At 43.4% G+C, this 20,664-nt stretch overlaps 1 protein-coding gene across 1 annotated transcript in view; it reads right to left on the bottom strand.

The window, feature by feature from the left end:
* Positions 1-20,664, bottom strand: part of DNAH14 (dynein axonemal heavy chain 14) — a 296,737-nt gene that overhangs the window by 193,647 nt on the left and 82,426 nt on the right. Inside the window, exons 22-26 of the mRNA XM_029934922.1 lie at positions 17,857-18,028; positions 8,777-8,881; positions 8,571-8,689; positions 7,767-7,841; positions 2,238-2,325 (exon numbers count right to left, since the gene is read on the bottom strand). Of these exons, the coding sequence (XP_029790782.1) occupies positions 2,238-2,325; positions 7,767-7,841; positions 8,571-8,689; positions 8,777-8,881; positions 17,857-18,028 (559 nt within the window). The remainder of the gene's footprint in view (positions 1-2,237; positions 2,326-7,766; positions 7,842-8,570; positions 8,690-8,776; positions 8,882-17,856; positions 18,029-20,664) is intronic.

Genomic DNA, 20,664 nt, shown 5'->3' on the forward strand with positions numbered 1-20,664 from the left:
ACATTTTTAGAGGAGCAGGGATCTGGGGAAGAGCTTTTCCTCACAGAGCAGATTCGATCATTTGAACACCTGGTGAACCACAGAAATGTCCAGATGGATTCATTATAATTTCGCTGTCTTTGTAGACAACAGCTTAAGCCAACTATTTGATCAATATTCGGTCAAGGGGACAACAAATGGGACCAGGGGGATTTGATACTGTAATTTGGGTCCATAATCCCAGGTTATCTTAACAGAGACGCGGCAGTTGTGGTGAGACAAGGCAGAGCCAAAAGAGGTGACATTGGTTTTTATTTTATTTTTATTGTTTTAAAACATAATTTGTTGTTAAGTTGGCTAACATACAGTGTAAACAGTGTGCTCTTGGGTTTGGGGGTAGATTTCCCAGAATCATCGCTTCCATACAACATCCAGTGCTCATCCCAACAAGGCCCTCCTTGATGCCCATCAGCCACTTTCCCCTCTCCCCCACCCCCATCAACCCTCAGTCTGTTCTCTGTGTTTAAGAGTCTCTTATGGTTTGTCTCCCTCTCTGTTTTTATCTTGTTTTTCCTTCCCTTCCTGCAAGGTCTTCTCTTAAATTTCTCAAGTTTCACATGAGTGAAAACACATGGTATCTGTCCTTCTCTGACTGACTTATTACACTCAGCATAATACCTTCCAGTTCCATCCACGTTGCTGTGAATAGCAGGATTCCATTCTTTCTCATTGCCAAGTAATACTCCATTGTATATATAAACCACATGTTTATCCATTCATCAGTTGGTGAATATCTAGGCTCTTTCCATAATTTGGCTATTGTCGATAGTGCTGCTATAAATGTTGGGGTGCATGTGCCCCTTCGAAACAGCACACCTGTATCCCTTGGATAAATACCTAGTAGTGCAATTGCTGGGCCCTAGAGTATTCCTATTTGAGGAACCTCCATTCTTTTTCAGAGCAGCTGCACCAGTTTGCATTCCCACCAGCAGTGCAAGAGGGTTCCCGTTTCTCCACATCCTCACAATGTTGTTTTTAACTTTAATAGGGGATTTAATATAGACAAGTATGCCTTAAAAACACTCGATAACAGTAACTCGTGGTGATGAGGCCTCTGCCTTCGCCACTGTGGGAACACTGGTACCTCCAAGGCTCGCACGGACCCTCCTCGTGACAGACAGGGCGGGCTCTGCAGGCCTCTCTAGAGCATTTTAAAATGACGACAACAGGCTTTTTCCATCGAATTCCCTTTCTCCTCCCTTAGCTTCCAGGACTCCCCTGGCCACGTGATTCCATCCCTGCACGGAGCCCCTCCTTCGCCGGCTTGTTACTTGAGAGTGTCCCCTGGGGTCTTTCCTTGTCCTCGTCTTCTTCAGCAGGTTCTATACGCTCTCTCAGCTTCGGCCATTACCTCACTGGCTCTGCTCACAGGAACTGCTTTGGCTTTCTTGGTGTCACACACACCTAGTGTGTCTTCTTCTCTGCTGCAGCCCAGAAAAGCAATAATTAGCAGAATAATGGCTTGCTGCAAAGGTATCCAGGTGCTAATCCCCAGATGACTCTGGCACCTTACTTAATAAATCAAGGCCTTGAGATGGAGATCATTCTGAATTATCTGAGTAGGCCCAATATGACCATATATAGCCTTAAAATTGGAGAACTTTTTCCACCTGTGAACAGAGGGAGGTTAGACTAAGAAGAATGGCCAGAGAGATACAAACACCCGCTGGCTCTGAAAATGAAGCAAGGGGCCACAAGGCAAGGAATGCCAGCGGTCTCTAGAAGTTGGAGAAGATCAGGAAGGGGGTTCTCCCCCAGAGCCTCCAGGAAGGAACACGGCCCTGTGATGCCCTGATTTCTGCCAGTGAGAGCAGGGAGGTCTTGTACCGTGGAGCTGCGACATAGCGAACGTGTGCAAGTTTGTGGTGACTCTCTATTGCCAACGGTAGAAAACAATGCAACAGAGTGACATCCCTAAAAAAAAAATGTGTGGTTTCTTTTCATTCAACATTTTCTTGCGAAAACATTTAAAAGCATGAAAAGGTGGAATTAATAAGGGAATACCCATATGCCCACCACCTATGTTCTAACTAATTTTTTGCTCTATTTACTTTCTCACACATCTATCCATGTATCCATCCATCCGTCCATCTTATGTTTTGATATGTTTCTAAGTAAGTGGCACATGTCAGTATCCTTGATGACGGCTGATTTCTAAATCTTTGCTTTCCTGGCAGTCTACCCACATATTAACTTACCACGGTGAGGACCACTTGTCCCGGATGAGACACCACCCACACGGAAAAAGGCTGGGAGCTCCAGTCTTCAACCCCTTGACTTACAAATCTATAAACAAAACATTTTATTTCCATTATTACACGTAATGATATAGCCCTTTAATGACCAAGCATGACAAAATCACGGAGAGATTTTCCTTTAGGATCCCTGATTTTTTAACTCTAGGAGTGTGTATGGGACCAAATGCTAAGAGAGCCTTAATTCATGCATGATGCATATTCCTTAAATTTCTCTTTAACATCACCTGTACTTGTCCAGTGAGGAGCCAGTGAGTTTCGGGGGTGGTAAAGCTAGAAGAGGGAGATGACACATATTTAGGCTTGAATTTCTAATAATATCCATGCCAAAGTTAGCATTTAAAATAATTTGTACAGGGCATCTGGGTGGGTCAGTTGGTTAAGTGTCTAACTTCAGCTCAGGTCCTGATCTTGCAACTCCTGAATTCAAGCCCCACAGGTTCTGTGCTGACAGCTGGGAGCCTGGAGCCTGCTTCAGATTGTGTTTCTCCCTCTCTCTCTTTGCCCCTCCCCTGCTCACTCTCTCTCCTCTCTCAAAAATAAATAAAATGTTTTTTTTTAATGTTTTATTTATTTTTGATACAGAGAGAGACAGAGCATGAGAGGGGGAGGGTCAGAGAGAGATGGAGACACAGAACCAGAAGCAGGCTCCAGGCTCTGAGCTAGCTGTAAGCACAGAGCCTGACGTGGGGCTTGAACCCACGAATGTGAGATCTGACCTGAGCTGAAGTCGGAGGCTTAACCGACTGAGCCACCCAGGCGCCCCTAAATAAAATGTTTTAAAAAATAATAATAATTTGCACAAGGTGGGTTGAAAACATCAAATGGATTTTAGCAGCAAAGCCTTACATTTAGCTTTAAAAATAAATCATAATGGAGAAAATAGAATTTATTGAAAAATATGCAGAAATGGTTATTTAAGACCAAGTTCATGTGTCCCAACCAGTATATGTCTTCTTATTGTTATAGTGGGTTTTTTTCACTCACAAGTTTTAAGTTTCTATATAGTAAAGTTGATGAATCTTCACATTTTCTCACTGATACCAGGTTTTAGAAATTCTCAACACTGAATCTGTTTTCTTCTAATATTTATTTATCAATCTTTATTTATATTATTTAGATTGTTTTTAATTTTTAAAAAATTTTGGTGTGTGAGAGAGAACCAACTGTGAGATCATGACCTGAGCTGAAACCAAGAGTCAGGTGCTTAACCAACTAAGCCACCCAGGCACCCTTAGAATTGATGATTTTTTAATTGAATATTGATTCTAATTTTTGCTGTAATTGCAACTTGTTTTTATTATTTTCTTCTGTATCATTGCCACTGAGAAGAAATAAGTTTATAATGGCTTTTTATATATTTCAAAACAATGTCAGTGGCAAATGTATCTTTACTCAATTAAACTGGCCTTTTATTTCATTTAATATGTTTGTTTTCTTTTTGTTTGCTGTTCCATGAAATGTCTTTACTGCTTTTATTCATAACTTTTTGGAGCATGGCTGTATCTCTCAAATAGCATAGTCCCATTTCTCTTTGGATAAAATCTTTTAATTAGGATCTTATTCCTACGTTGACACTCTCCACCCATATTTATATTCATATAAATATACACATATACTGCACGCTGCACTGTCTTTGTTTCTCCCAGGGTTTTGGACATATTTATTCTAATTTTTTGTAGTCTACAGAGTGAGTGGATCAAGATTTTTGACTTAATAATCCTGTCTTCATCTTGAACTACATTCCTTCAAATGATAGATGGGATAGGAATATTATGTCTTATATAACATATTTTGTACATACACACACGCACCCACACGGCCCCCCTCCCCCATAACACTGGATGACCACAAAGTGTGCTCCAGGGAATGGACATCCTGGAAAGTCTCTTGAACACAGGAAGCAAAGTGGGATTGGATCACAGAAGGAAGAGCAGAGAAAGCAAAGAACCACCGTGGAGTCTGACAAACACAAGAGCGAGCTGGGGAGGATCTTCGGGCTGATCCCACGGGAGACGGCTTCTCTAAACAGAGAGTCTTGGCCTCTGCCTCTGTCCCTACTGCCTGCCCGCTGCTGACTTCTAGGGTGAATGCTGGAGGGAGGCGGCAGAGCAGAGCCGAAATCGCAGCTCACACCCTGAAACAGGACAAGGATATAGAGGACGGGAGCGAAGGAGGAGAGGAAACAAGGGAGCAGACTCTGGCACCTTCCCCTGAGAGGAGGACGATCTGAAGCGGGACCGGAAGTCTGGGAGACACGGAGGGAACCCGCACGCCCTGAGAGACAAGCTGCACGGCCAGGCCCCGTGGGTCCATCACACGCTGGGGTCTGCTCACAGGGGCAAGGGGCTCGCCGGGCTGCCTGCGGACAGCCCGACAGGCCTGGAGGCGCGGCACAGATGGAGCCCATGCGGACATATGCACCCCCGTTCTGATGCTGGCCCCTGGGCCAGCTGCGTCTCACAGGTGGGTGACCGTGGACGACCCCTCGCCCAGAGGGAAGTGTGACCTCGGGACCGAGTGTTACCTGGTGAGACAGAATACTGCTAAGTCCCGCGACACTCGATAAAATAAAAAGGACTTCTCCAAAAAGGAGAGAAGGCCGCACCACCGGGCTGACTTGCAGAATGGTCATGTGCCGAAACAAAACCGATGCTTCACCTCACACCCACAGGAAAGGGTTTGCCCTGGTTGCCGCGACCAGGACCCCTGAGCTGCTGTCTCCCACTCTTGACCCAGCTGTCACTGAGCCCCCCACCGAGAGGCCCACCTGAGCTGGCTCCGCAACATGCCAGCAAACATTCCAGCTCTGTCCCCCCTGCCTGCTGCTCCCAGGGTCTCCGCCGTGTTTCTCCATCACCCCATCCACTCAGCTCTGTCTCGTCAGCACATCGTTTTGGTGATATTTTGGGGAACTGGCATTCAACACATTAGATTTGAGCTTAAAAATTAATTCCACTCAGATTAGCATGCAAGTGAGAGAACAAAATAAAAATATTCACCACTGAAAAAATTACTTGGAAATATACAGCAGAATGAAACTAAACTCTACAATAGGAGACCTAAGAATCCGTCATGAACAAAAACAAAACTAACAAAGACTTACTAAGACTAGAGAATTACTGATGCATACATGGCGGAACTAAGAGCAATTTGGAATAAGATCCCGTGTGATGATGGAGGTGACGGGACGGCATTATGGAGTGACCAAGCTCACTGGGGATGAATCAGACAGCTTTACCAAAGGCTTTGATTGCATTAACATTTTAAGAGCATTCACTAGGAAAAAGGAAATGTTTCAGACTTTGGCGTGGCTATCCTAAAAGAGATGCAGAAACTCAATGTAATAATCGTAAGTGAATCTCCCCTACCCTAAACCAAGAGCCTAGTCACGAGAAGACATACAACAGGGTGGGGGGCAGGAAACCGCGGGAAGGAGCACATGGGAAGGGTGCTCGGGGAGGTTATGGAAGAGACCCTCTGCAGAGGTGCGGCAAGGGCCAGGGAGGTGACAGGGGTGGTGAGGCACTTATTTATTAAAAATAGTGCTGGGGAGCCTGGGTGGCTCCGTCAGTTAAGAGCCCAATTCTTGATTTTGGCTCAGATCACCATCTCATGGTGTGTGAATTCAAGTCCCAAACTGGGTCTGTGCGGACATTGTGGATCCTGCTTGGGATTCTCTCCCTCTCTCTGCCCCTCCCCAGCTTGCGTGTGCGCAAGGTCTTTCTCTCTCAAGATAAGTAAATAAACTTTAAAATAATAAAAAAAGAAAGAAATGCTAGAAATACGAAAAGGATAAAAATCCACAGAAAAGGAGGAAATGTTTAATACAATTTTCTAGAAAATAAAGTGGACCAAAGAATGAACAGGAAAACCAAGGGAAGTTCAACATTAAAAATCTGTTATTGTAATTCATGACAATCGCAAACCAAAGGTGAAAGAGTATTTGGGTTTCTTGACAGTTTCGTAAAAAAAAAACCCTCTGAAATAAACAAACATCCTTTAAGTATTAAAAACTCTGCAAACAAGGAATAGAACAAAACTCTTTACTTTGATGAGGGGTATAGTCCAGAAATCTAAGCATCATTACAAATGGGGACATATCAGAAATGTTCCCAGTAAAGTTAGTAACAGGAGAAGGACGCTGTCATCTGTACTTTAACACTGTCCACCTGTCATCCTAAACAACATGAAAAGAAAGTGACGTTTTAAAAAGGATTGTAAGGAGACATTGTTAGCATTGTTAGTAAATGACAAGACTCTCTAACCAGAAAACTCAAGTCCAACAAGTGAAAATCTGTCTTCAAATGCCCAGATGCCTTTCTGGGGGTTCCTTGCCCACAGGAGCTCCTGCTCTCACACGTGAGAGGACATCTGGCTCTTATCACGTCACCCCAGGGGAGAACCAGAGCCAGAGAAAGCCACCATAGCTCTTTATGTAAGTAATTAATATTCTGCTCTGCTCTAGAAGCCTTGTGTGGTCATTCAGGGTCATGGTAATAAATACAGATATTACAACTTCAAGACCAACAAGCCAGGAAGGGGCACAGAGAGAGGGGGAGAGAGAGAGAGAATCCAAAACAGGCTCCACGCTGTCAGTGCAGTGCCTGATGTGAGGCTTGAACTCATGAACCGTGAGATCATGAACTATGAGATCATGGCCTGAGCTGAAATCAAGAGTCGGACACTCAACTGACTGAGCCACCAGGCATCCCCAGACCAGTTAGTAGCCTTTCTAGAACCACCCATAAATAATTAAAAATGTACAAGACTGCCCTAGTCAAATTAATTCTAAAAGTTCACACTCTGAGGCTCTTCCCTTATGAACAGCAGTAATGACAGACAGAAGGGTCAGGAGGAGAAAACGGTGTGAGGAAGCAGAAGCCAGGTGAGCTGCAGCCAGAGCCTGGTGGCCTCTGGGTCTCTTTGTAAGCAGGTGGCGATGCCCACCATGGGTTCAGGCCCGGGCCTCTTTGCACATACTCATGAGTCTCAAAGCACACAAAAACCACCTGAGTGCGGTCCACGATCATGTGCTCAGACAGACATTCATGCTGTAAAAATGGTTATTTCCCATTCAGCCATGTGCCCATCATGTTTTATCAAAGTCCATTTCATAAAAGACTTGACTCCATACATTTCTGTGGATACGTCCCACTTACATTAACAGATAATTAACCAAGTTTAAAATGTACATAAGGGGCGCCTGGGTGGCTCAGTTGGTTGAGCGTCTGACTTTGGCTCAGGTCATGATTTCAGTGCTTGCGAGTTCAAGCCCCGCCTTGGGCTCTGTGCTGACAGCTCAGAGCCTGGAGCCTGCTTCGAATCTTCTGTCTCCCTCTCTCTCCGCCCCTACCCAACTTGTGCTCTGTCTCTGACTCTCTTCTTCTCAAAAATAAACATTTTAAAAAATTAAGAAAAACAAAAATAAATAAAATACATATAATCTAAGGATTTAAAAATTGTACTCACTTTTTCAGCACATCAAACATGCTCTTCTCAACATTTACCAGCCACTGCTCCACGGCACTCCTCACTCGAATTTTCCTACAGTTTTTTTCAAAAATAATTTGCAAAGAATTCTTTTTATTCACGTCCCTTTCCTTTGATAAAGCTGCAGACTAAGTTTTCAACACTTAAAACATTCACAGGCCATAAGACTCTACTTCTGTAATTTTGATTTTTCTAGATCTTAATTAGGGAAGCCATATGGAAAACATACCACCTAACTTGAGGAAATCCTGATGTCAAAACCAGGGGTTTACAAAATTAAGAGTTCCCAGTAAAACATGAACTGACAAAGTAGATAAATTATGTTACAAAGTGTTTTTGGATTCCTTGCTGGCTCTAGGGGCGGCTTAGGGACTTTGGTGATAGGAACACTTGGGCGCCACATTTTTTTAATCAACTCATGTCAGGAGCCACAAGCCAAAGGCTGGCGGGCAAACAGGACAGTGTGGCGGCAGGGCCTGGCAAACTCGGGGACGTCCACAATGGGGCCTGGGTTCGGAGAGGAAGCAGGAGAGCGGCATGAACCACCCCAAGCCAACAGCGAATCTCCTTCCTACCTAAGTTCCTATAATAAAACCTTGTGTTGGCATTCAGGATGAGAGCAATAAACGCAGAAACGGAAAGGTCAGATTCTGCACAGGTATGTGGTCTTTGAAGACACAGTTGGCGCAGCAAACTTCCATGAAATGTCACAAACGTCCAAGCAGAGGTTTTCAAAAAACAAGTGTTAGAGACCCTGGTCAGGCTGTAACCGACAAACCGTACCTGGGCAGCAGAAGACACTCTCCTTCAGCGGATACGAGCATTATGACAGCGGGGGGGCCGATTTCTGGTGTCCACAGCAGTAACTGCTTTATATTTTCAAAACATTTCACAAGATGAGGCTGTGGACCAGAAACGAAGGTCAGTAACACTGAGAAGTTCTGACCCGTTAGAACGCGGCATCGCGGAGCGGACAATGGTAACATTACCTGAACAGACTCCGGGTTTCTGCTGTTCGCTATGATGTTGAGAAGTTCAGTGTTGCTGAGAAAGTAAAATCTGGGGAAAAGCATTCTTTTAATTTCAAGGTAGTCCTGTCCAGAACCAAAAGAAATTAGAGTTCATAACATATGAGTAATAATGATGAGTCACTTCTGCAGTCAGGCCTCTGTTTACACACAAAACCCACAGTATGAACATATGTATGTATGTATTTATTTATATTATTTTTAAATTTAAAAAAAATTTAAATGTTTTTTTATTTAATTTTGAGAGAGAGAGAGTGCGAGCAGGAGAAGGTCAGAGAGAGAGGGAGATACAGAATCTGAAGATAGGCTCCAGGCTCTGAGCTAACTGTTAGCACAGAGCCCAGTGCGGGGCTTGAACCCATGACCTGTGAGATCATGACCTGAGCCGAAGCTGACGCTTAACAGACTGAGCCACCCAGTCGCCCCAAAACCCACAGTATTTAAATTGCAGTGCACTTGGTGCCAGTGAAAGGGTAGTCCACGCTTGATTTATACTTAAGTTGCTAAAAATAATTCTTAATAAAACTAAAACAGATGACAATGAAAACAAGTCTCGTAGGTGAACACACGCGCACAGATACCCCATCAAAAGCGCTGTGTGTGGGACCATCAGGTGGCCCCAGGCCCTACCTTTCTGCCGTTCCCTGACCCTGTGGTCCCGTTGTGGACAAGGCCCCTCTGCTAACGGACTGACTGGAACATCACTCCTGTTTTCTTCATCGCTCCACCACTCGTGACCATGTGCTTCCAGAATTGCTGTGCGGCCCACGCTCCCTAGCTCCTCTCTCCTCCCACCTGCCGGTGCACTTCCTGCCCAGCCGAGGACCTGCTCTGTGGCTCTTGTCACATCCCTGTGCCCCATGTCTACATGCCCAGCTGCTGACTGAAGATGGTCATTTGACTGCCCCTAAGCATTAGATTTTCAACATGTACAGAACTTACTTGTTCCCCTCAAGCCTCCTCCCCCTACTTCCTATCCCTGCAGTGTGATCACCTTCTGCTCCCGTGGCCATGACCCTGAGCCTCTTTCCTCCACGTACCCACTTGCAGCTCCCGGCTACACCCTCCTTCATCCTGACCATCGTCTTCCTTCTGTCCCCTTCTAACCTTTCCACTGGTTTCTTTATATGTATTCCCACTGCCCCCCATCTAGACATAGTCTGCGCTCCCTTCTCCAGACTCATTTCTCAATCAAGTCACTTCACTCTCCCACTCAAAATCTGCCATGACATCCAAGGCCCTTGTCGCCTGGCCCTGCTGCCCAGAGGATCTCCCCGACCCCTCTGCGACTGAGGCTCCACGAGTACCATCCTGTTACTACCCCAGAGCGTGCCGCAGCTGCTCGCCCTCCATGTCTGCACCCCCCCTTGCCCAGGACCCAGATGAGTTCTCACTCCCCCTGGGCTGGGTGAACCTCCCTTCCTTCACGAGACCATACCGCCCAGCCCAGTCCAGCACACATCACAGGCTAGCATCCCTCTGGTTCCTGGAATAGACCCGGAGTTCTGCATTCGGAGGGGATGCTCTCGGGAGTCCAGGCATGTAGTGCCGGGCCTGCTCTGAAGCAGGTGCTCAACACATGAATAAATGGAAAATTCCTGCTTGGCAATGATGCTTCATAATAGTCCAAAGATAATGCTAGAAATACTTAGACAACTTATTTCAGTCCTTACTCAGTAAACCTGCTATTATTAGCCAGATCCCTCGGGGAGGGTCCCAGAGCCTAGATTCACATAGCAGAAGGTCTTCCTGGGCAGAGAACTTTCTATCAGCTGAACCTGCTACATGTGGGTATTCTGGAGAGGTCATCACAACCACAGTGAGTTGTGTTCACCAAGGAAAAGAGATACAAAACTAAAACGAGATCTTGGTTTATGAAGCGAATATATTCACCATGAATCTCAAATATCAAAACCCAATTTTTAAAACATATGTATGTTGACAATTTAATGTTCTGGCAAAGGTTTTGTTTGTTTTAATTTGAGAGGGGGACAAGAGAGAGAGAGAGAGAGGGAGGGAGGGAGAGGAAGAACACTCTGGGGAGGGGTAGAGGGAGAGAGAATCTTCAGCAGACTCGGTGCTGAGTACGGAGCCTGATGGGGGCTCAGTCTCACAAATTGTGAGATCATGACCCGAACCAAAATCAAGAGTCAGATGCTTAACTGACTGAGTCACCCAGATATCCTGGCAATTTAAATATATGGAATCAGTAACTTACTTTATAAAATGATTAAACTAGGACTTCCAGGGAAGATGGTAGAGTAGGAGGACCCTGGGCTTGCCCCAGCCCCCAGGGACACCCCCCAGACAGCACCCACATCAGCATAAATAACACAGAAAATGACCCAAAGTCTGGCAGAACAAACCCCCCAACTAAGTGTAGAGAAGAGGTCACGTTAAGGAAGAGATGAGGCCAGAGAGCTGTTGGGGTGCTAAATGGACTTAGGAGTGTGCCTTCAGGAGAGGGTGGGTACAGAGAAGGGAGAGCAACAGAGCCTCTCGTAAGGGGTCAGCCTGAGAAAAGCAAATCCCCATATATTCTGGCCTGGAAAATGAGATGGGTCAAATTTCACAAGTCTTACAACCAGCAGGACTGAAAAGCCTAGAATTAAAAAAATGAATAGTTGTGCTGGAGGGACAGAGGTCGGCGGGAGACTTCTCCAGGAACGAAGGAGCTGGCAGGCACCACTTCCCGCCCTTGCCCACAGTCTAGATGTCCCAACACCTGCTGGAACTAATGTGCTAACAGCAACTCTCCCTATTCTTGCGTGGACAGTCTCCCTCCAGCCAGATCTTGGCACCGGGGCCCTCCCACAGCACACCTGCACAGACTGTGGTAGCACAGTGCCCCCCATCCACACAAATGCTGTGGATACACCTCCGCCACGGGCCCTTGGCAGGAGCCCATTCCAAGCAGCACCACAAGCCTGGCAGTGTGTGCAAGCAGCCCAGACAGGGGCCACACCACTCCTGCCCCAGGGAGATGGGAAGATAATGTACACACCAGTCTGACTGTGGCCCCAGCGCTGGGCTGGGGGAGACATCAGGACTGACTATAGCCTCAACCCCCAATAAAACTTTCTGTGGACAACACAGAGACAGTGCCCTGCAGTTGGGAGCTATCCCATCTTTGGCAAACTCCTGGTGTGGTCTTCTGCCACCTGACTGGCCCACTAACAGCTCAGGGACCAAACCCTGCCCATAGCAGTCAAGGAGAACCATTGCAGATGACTGGACGGAAGGCAAACACAGTTTGGCCACAACAGTAGGACACCCCTATAGCTACACACAGAGGGGACACCCCTGAAGCATCAAGTTCTGGTGAACAGGGGACACTCACTGCACCGTGGGTAACTACAGTACCTCTTTGTAAGGCCACTGCTTTCAAGAGCGACAGATGTAGTTGACTTTCCTAACAGAGAAACAGATACAGAAACAGACAAAATGAGGAGATGGAGGAATAGGTCCTAAATGAAAGAACAGAATAAAACCAAAGCAAGAGAGCTAAATGAAACAAAGAGAAGTAATATGCCTGACAGAGAGTTTAAAGTAACCATCATAAATGACTGGACTTGAGAAGAGAGTGAAGTTGAGTATCTCAGTGAGACACTCAACAGAGACAGAAATCAGAGATGAAGAAAACAACTGAAGTTAAAAATACACACGAGGGAATAAATAGTCGACTAGAGGAAGCAGAACGGATCAGCTACCTAGAAGAACAGAATAATGGAGAGCAATCAAGCTGAACAGAAGAGAGAAAAAATAATAAAACTGAAAACTGGTTAAGGGAACTCGAGACACCAGCAAGCACAATAACATTCATGTCGTAAGACTCCCAGGAGGGGAAGGGAGAGAAAAGGGGGCAGAACATTTATTTGAAGAAATAATGACTGAAAACTTCCCAAATTTGAGAAGGAAATAGAAATCCATATCAAAGAGGCACAGAAAGCCCTTAACCAACTAACCCAAAGAGGTCAACGCCAAGACACATAGTAATCAAAATGGCAAAAAGCAGTGATCAAGAGAGAATTTTAAAAGTTGCAAGACAGAATGCATGAGTGGCTCAATTAAGTGTCTGACTTCAGCTCAGGTCATAATCTTGACATTTTTGAGTTCAAGCCTCACGTTGGGCTTTGTGCTGTCAGCACAGAGCCCGCTTCAGATCCTCTGTCTCCCTCTCTCTTTGCATCTCCCCTGCATTCTCTCTCTCTCTCTATTTATTTATAAATAAATAAACATTTATAGAAGCAGCAAGAGAAAAGAAAACAATAACATACAAGGGAGACCCCAAAAGGCTATTACCTGAATTTTCGGGAGAAAGGCTGCAGGCCAGAAGGGAGGGGCATAATATAATCAAAGCGCTTAAAGGAAAACACTTGCAACCAAAAACACTCCATCCAGCAAGGCTGTCCTTCAGAACAGAAAGAGAGAGAGAGTTTCCCCAACAAACAAGGTTTAAAGGAGTTCATGACCACTAAATAAGCCCTACAGGAATGATAAAGGGGATTCTGAGTAGAAAGGAAAGACCATAAACAGAAGTAAGAAAAGCAGGAATTCTAAAATCAGTAAAAATAAGTATATATGCAAAAATCTGTCAAGGGATTCACAAAATTAAAGTATGTAAAGTATGACACCAAATACCTAAAACGTGGGGAGGAGTAACAATTTAGTACTTTTACAATGGGTTCAAACTTAAGAGACCATCAACTTAGTATAGATTTCTATATGCAGGAGATGTTATATACACACACCCAACAGTAACCACAAATCCCAAACCAGTGATAGATATGCAAAAAATAAAGAGAAAAGAATCTAAGTACATCACTAATAAAGCCAGCAAACCATGAGAAGACAGCAAGAGAAGAAAGGAAAAGAGAAGACTACAAAAACAACCACAAAATGAGTAACAAAATGGCAATGCGTACATAGCCGTCAACAATTACCCTGAATGGAAATGGACTAAACACTCTAATCAAAAGACACAGGCTGATGAAATGGATAAAAAAAACAAGATCTGGGGCGCCTGGGGGGCTCAGTCAGTTGAGCGTCCGGCTTCGGCTCAGGTCATGACCTCATGGTTCATGGGTTCGAGCCCCGCATCAGGCTCTGTGCTGACAGCTAGCTCAGAGCCTGGAGCCTGCTTCAGATTCTGTATCTCCCTCTCTCTCTGACCCTCCCCTGCTCATGCTGTCTCTCAAAAAAAACCAAAACAAAAACCCAAGATCCATGTATATGCCACCTACTAGAGACTCATTTCAGACTAAACAACACCTGTAGATTGAAAGTGAAGGGACAGAAAAGCATTTATCATGCTAATTGAAGTGAAAAGAAAGCCAGGGTAGTAGTACTTATATTGGACAAAGTAGACGTTAAATCAAAAACTGTAATAAGATACAAAGACACTATATAATCATAAAAGGAATATTCCAACAAGATACAACAATTGTAAATATTTATGCACCCAATATGAAAGCACTCAAATACATAAAGCAGCTAATAACAAACATTGAGGAAATTATCAACAGTAATACAATAACAGTAGGGGACTTGACTAGTCCACTTACACCAATGGATAGATCATTCAAACAGAAAATCAAGAAGGAAACAGTGGCTTTGAAGGACACACTGGACCATGTGAATCTAACAGATGTATTCAGAACATTCCACCATTCCTGAGCAGCAGAAGACACATTCTTTTCAACGGCATAGGTAACATTTTCCAGAACAGATCACATGTTAGACCACAAAACAAGTCTCAACAAATTAAGTCAAAGTCACACCATGCATTTTTTCCGACTGCAATGCTACAAAACTAGAAATCAACCACAAGAAAGATTTGAAAAGAGCACAAATGTGTGGAGGTTAAATACAAGCTACCAAACAATGAATGGGTCAATCAAGAAATCAAAGAGGAAATTAAAAAATACACGGAGGTAAATGAAAATGAAAATACAATGGTTCAAAATCTCTGGGAGGCAGCAAAAGTGGTTCTATGAGGGAAGTTTATAGCAATATAGGTCTACCTTAATGAAGAAAAAAATCTCAAACAAGCTAACCTTACACCTAAGGGAGCTACAACAAGAACAGATGGTACTCAATACTAGAAGGAAGGAAATAATAAAGATCGAGCAGATATAAACAAAACAGAAACTAAAAAACACAATAGAACAGATCAACGAAACCAAGGCCTGGTTCTTTGAAAAGATCAACAAAATTGATAAATCTTTAGCCAGACCCATTCCCCAACCCCTGCAGGGGGGAAAAAAAAAGACTCAAATAAAATAAAAAATGAAAGAGAAGAAACAACAACTGACAAGACAGAAATACGAAGGGTTATAAGATTATAAGAGAACATTATGAAAAATTATATGCCAACAAACTGGACAACCTAGAAGAAATAAATTCCTAGAAACTTATAATCTCCCAAAACTGAATCGGAAAGAAATAGAAACTTTGAATAGACTGGTTATCAGCAATAAAACTGAATCAAAAATTAAAAATCTCCCAAAAAACATAAGTCCAGGACCAGAAGCCTCATAGGCAAATTCTACTAAACATTTTTTAAAAAGTTAATACCTGCTCTTTTCAAACTATTCCAAAAATAGAAGAGGAAGGAAAGCTTCCAAATTCATTCTATAAGCCCAGCATTACTCTGATACCAAAACCACAGAAAAACACACAAAAAAAGAGAAATACTGGCCAAAGCCCTGATGAACATATATGCACAAAAATCCTCACCAAAATATTAGCAAACTGAATCCAAAAATACATTAAAAAAATCATTTGCCACAATCAAGTGGGATTTATTCCCAGGATGTTCTCGTTAGGCAGAATGAGAACAAACATTCCTAAAATCTGTATGGAACCACCAAAGACCATGAATTGCCAAAGCGATCTTGAAAACGAGCAAAGTTGGAGGCATCACAATCCCAGACTTCAAGATATACTACAAATCACTACTAATCAAAATAGTATGGCACTGGCATAAAAACAGTACACATCGATCCATGAAATACAATGGAAAACCCATAAATAAACCTGTAATTATATGATCAATTAATCTTCAACAAAGCAAGAAAGAATATCCAACGGGGAAAAAATGGTGTCTTCAACAAACAGCGCTGGGAACACTGAATGGCTACATGCAAAAGAATGACACTGGACAAATTTCTCACACCCCACACACAAACAAATTCAAAATGGACTGAAGAGCTGAATGTGAGACACAGAAACATTAAAATTCTAGAGAAGAACACAGACAGTGACTCTTTGCCACTGGCCATAGTAACTTTTTTCTGTACATCCCTTTTGCGGCCAGGGATACATAAGCAAAAATAAACAAGTGAGACTACCTTCTGCACAGTGAAGGAAACAATCAATAAAACTAAAAGGCAACCCACAGAATGGGAGAAGATATTTACAAATGACATATTTGATAAACAGCTAGTATCTGAAATATATAATTTATATATCTCAATACCAAAAACCCCCAAATAATCCAATTAAAAAATGGGCAGAAGACATGAACAGATATTTCTCCAAAGAAGACATACAGATGGCCAAGAGACACATGGAAAGACGCTCAACACCACTCATCATCAAGGGAATACAAATCAAAACCTCCATGAAGTATCACCTCATGCCTGTCAGAATGGCTAAAATCCAAAACACAAGTAACAACCAATGTTGGCGAGGATGTGGAGAGAAAGGAGCCCTCGTGCACTGTGGGTGGGAATGCCAACTGGTACAGCCACTGTGGAAAACAGCATGGGGGCTACTCCAAAAATTAAAACTAGAACTATCATATGATCCCCTAATTCCATTACTGGGTATTTAGTCAAAGAATATGAAAACACTAATGCAAAAAGACATGCACCCCAATGTTTATAGCAGCACTGTTGCCAACAGCCAAATTATGGAAGCAGCCCAAGTATCCATCGACTGATGGATGGGAAAGACGATGTGGTGTATCCATACAATGGGATATCACTCAGCCACAGAAAGGAATGAGATCTTGTCTTTTGCAACGACATGGATTACTTGTGGAAGGCACGATGCTAAGTGAAATTAAAGAAAAACAAATACAGGATGATTTTACTCACATGTGGAATTTAAGAAACAAAACAAATGAACAAGAGGGGGAAAAAGACAAACCAAGAAACAGACACTGAACTCTAGAGGACAGAGAGGCAGTTACCAGAAGGGAGGTGGGGGGGTGGGTGAAATTGGTGAAGGGGATTTAAAGTACACTTACCATGATGAGCATGAGTAAGGTACAGGAGTGTTTAATTACTGTACTGTGCACCTGAAACTAATATTATGCTCCATGTTAACTATACTGGGTTTAAGATAGAAGTAAATGGGCACCTTGTGGGGGGGCATCAGTAGGTTGAGCATCTGCCTCTTGATTTCAGTTCAGGTCATGATCTCATGGTTTATGAGTTCGAGTCCCAAGTCAGCCTCTGTGCTGATGGCTCAGAGCCTGCTTGGGATTCTCTCTCTCCCTCTTTCCCTGGCCCTCCCCTGCTTGAGTGCTCCCGCTCTCTCACTTGCTCTTTCTCCCCCTCCCTCCCTCTCCCTCAAAATAAACTTTAAAATAAAAAAAAAAATAAAGTTAAAAAAATAAAACCGTCAAACTACTCAATTTCAACTTTTGCTGATTTTGTTGATCTAATAAGTAACAGTTGTGCCAATACAAATAACTGACACTTGTTAGGTATTTTCTCTGTGCCAGCTCTGTGCTGTAAGTGCATTAGCTCATGTAGCACAAAGCTCCCTGAGGTAGGCACCACCACCATCCCCAATAGGAAGAGGAGGAAACCGAGGCACCGAAAAACTGGTTTTGTCTAAGGCCACTGAGATTGGCTCATCCACTTTTTTGTTGTCCTGATAGTATCTGCATTAACCCTGTAGTTGGCGAGAGCTGGCAATACTGTTGGCAGCTACAGTATGGAAAATCCACGTTGGGATTCGTCTCCATCCTGCACTACATTACGTTTCGAAGGTGCAATCCTTCCCCGCGTTGGGATTGCCAGTGTCACCTCAAGACTCTTCATTATATATTCCAGATGCCGATTGCAGTCCTGCAGAGTTTCAAGGGCCCCTGTGGAGGTGGTTATCCGCACAGCCTCCAGCTTGTTCTGTAGTTTTGACATGATTTCTCCCCACATGGAGATCACTTGAGAGAAGAGTTTTGCTTCTGCAGGGAGCTGCCTTGAGGGAGGGAATAAGAGAGAACGTCACCTGTTTAGTAATGTCATGATATGTTTTATTTTTGCTGATCAGTAACTGAAGATATTTTACAGTATTTATTATATATGGTGACATACACATAGGAAATCTGGGACAGGTCAGACATACATCTGTCATTTAACAAGATTATTCTTACTTCGAGTTCTGAGATAGATAGCACAAGTTCTATATAAAGTGAGTAAAAATGATTTGTGTCCTAGGAAATGCAGGAAAACAAAGGCTACTGAGTTACTGAGTTCTAAAGGAAACGGGGTCTGCAAGAGCTTCTTCTCCAGAAAGCTATTTTTGGTTTTTTTTTTTCCTATTTTTTTTAAATTATAGTTTATTGTCAAGTTGGCTTCCAGATAATACCCAGTGCTCAGCCCCACAAGTGCCCTCCTTCATGCCTATCACCCATTTTCCCCTCTCCCCCACCCTCCTTATCAACCCTCAGTTTGTTCTAAGTATTCAAGAGTCCCTCATGGTTTGCCTCCCTCCTTCTTCTCAGCTATTTTCTTCCCCTATCCCTCCCTCATGATCCTGTTAAGTTTCTCCTGTTCCACATATGAGTGAAAACATATGGTATCTGTCCTTCTCTGCCTTACTTATTTCACTTAGCATAATACCCTCGAGTTCCATGTTGCTACAAATGGCCAGGTTTCATTCTTTTCTCATTGCCAAGTGGTATTCCATTGTATATATAAACCACATCTTCTTGATCCATTCATCACTTGATGGACATTTAGGCTCCTTCCATGGTTAGGCTATTGTTGAAAGTGCCACTATGAACATTGGGATACATGTGCCCCTATGCATCAGCACTCCTGTATCCCCTAGGTAAATTCCTTGCAGTGCTATTGTTGGGTCATAGGGGAGTTCTATGGTTAATTTTTTGAGGAACCTTGACACTGTTTTCCAGAGCGGCTGCACCAGTTTACATTCCCACCAACAGTGTAGGAGGGTGCCCGTCTCTCCACACCATCACCGCCAACATCTATAGTCCCCTGATTTGTTCATTTTACAAATTTATTTAATTTTTTTAATGTTCTTTAATTTATTTTTGAGAGACAGTGTGAGCAGGGGAGGGTCAGAGAGAGAGGGAGATACAGAATCTGAAGCAGCTCCAGGCTCTGAGCTGTCAGCATGGCTCAAACCCATGAAATGCGAGATCATGACCTGAGCCAAAGCTGGATGCTTCACCAACTGAGCCACCCAGGTGCCCCCCAATTTGTTTATTTTAGCCATTCTGATCTGATCCCTGAATTCAGTAAAGTCACAGGGCACAAAATCAATGTAGAGAAATTGGTTGCATTTTTATACACCAATAATGAAGCAACAAAAAGAGAAATCAAGAAAATGATCCCATTCACATTTGCACCAAAAACCACAAAATACCTGGGAATATACCTAACCAAAGATGTAAAAGATCTTTATGCTGAAAACTATAGAAAATTTATGATGGAAATTGAAGAAGACACAAAGAAATGGAAAAACATTCCCTGCTCATGGATTGGAAGAATAAATATTGTTAAAATGTCAATACTACCCAAAGCAATCTACACATTCAATGCGATCCCAATCAAAATTGCACCAGCATTCTATTCAAAGCTAGAACAAACAATCCTAAAATTCATATGGAACCACAAAAGACCCTGAATAGCCAAAGTAATATTCAGGAAGAAAACCAGAGCAGGAGGCATCACAATCCCAGACGTTAGCCTCTACAACAAAGCTGTCATCATCAAGACAGTATGGTATTGGCACAAAAACAGACACATGGATCAATGGAACAGAACAGAGAGCCCAGAATTGGTCCCACAAATGTATGGCCAACTAATCTTTGACAAAGCAGGAAAGAGTATTCAATGGAAAAAAGACTGCCTCTTTAGCAGGTGGTGCTGGGAGAACTGGACAGCAACATGCAGAAGAATGAAATTAGACCACTTTCTTACACCATCCACAAAAATAAACTCAAAATGGATGAAAGACCTGAATGTGAGACAGGAAACCATCAAAACCCCAGAGGAGAAAGCAGGAAACAACCTCCTTGACCTCAGTCTCAGCAGTTTCTTACTCCAAAGGCAAGAAAATCAATCAATAAAACTGCCTCCTACACTGTTGGTGGCAATGTAAACTGGTGCAGCCGCTCTGGAAAAGAGTGTGGAGGCTCCTCAAAAAACTATCGATAGAACTCCCCTATGACCCAGCAATAGCACTGCTAGGGATTTACCCAAGGGATACAGAAGTGCTGATGCATAGAAGCACATGTACCCCAATGTTCATAGCGGCACTTTCTACAATAGCCAAATCATGGAAAGAGCCTAAATGTCCATCAACTGATGAATGGATCAAGACGATGTGGTATATATATACAATGGAGTACTATATAGCAATGAGAAAGAATGACATATGGCCATTTGTAGGAAAGTGGATGGATCTTGAGGGTGGCATGCTAAGTGAAATAAGTCAGGCAGAGAAGGATAGATACCATATGTTTGCATTCATAGGTCTAACAGGAGAGACCTGGCAGGGGACCATGGGGAGAGGAAGGGGGAAAGAGAGCAGGGAAGAGTGAGGGACACAGATCAAGGGAGACTACTGAATACTGAAGATGAACC

Source organism: Suricata suricatta, chromosome 3 (genome assembly GCF_006229205.1).
Source record: "Suricata suricatta isolate VVHF042 chromosome 3, meerkat_22Aug2017_6uvM2_HiC, whole genome shotgun sequence".
Taxonomy (NCBI): Eukaryota; Metazoa; Chordata; class Mammalia; order Carnivora; family Herpestidae; genus Suricata; species Suricata suricatta.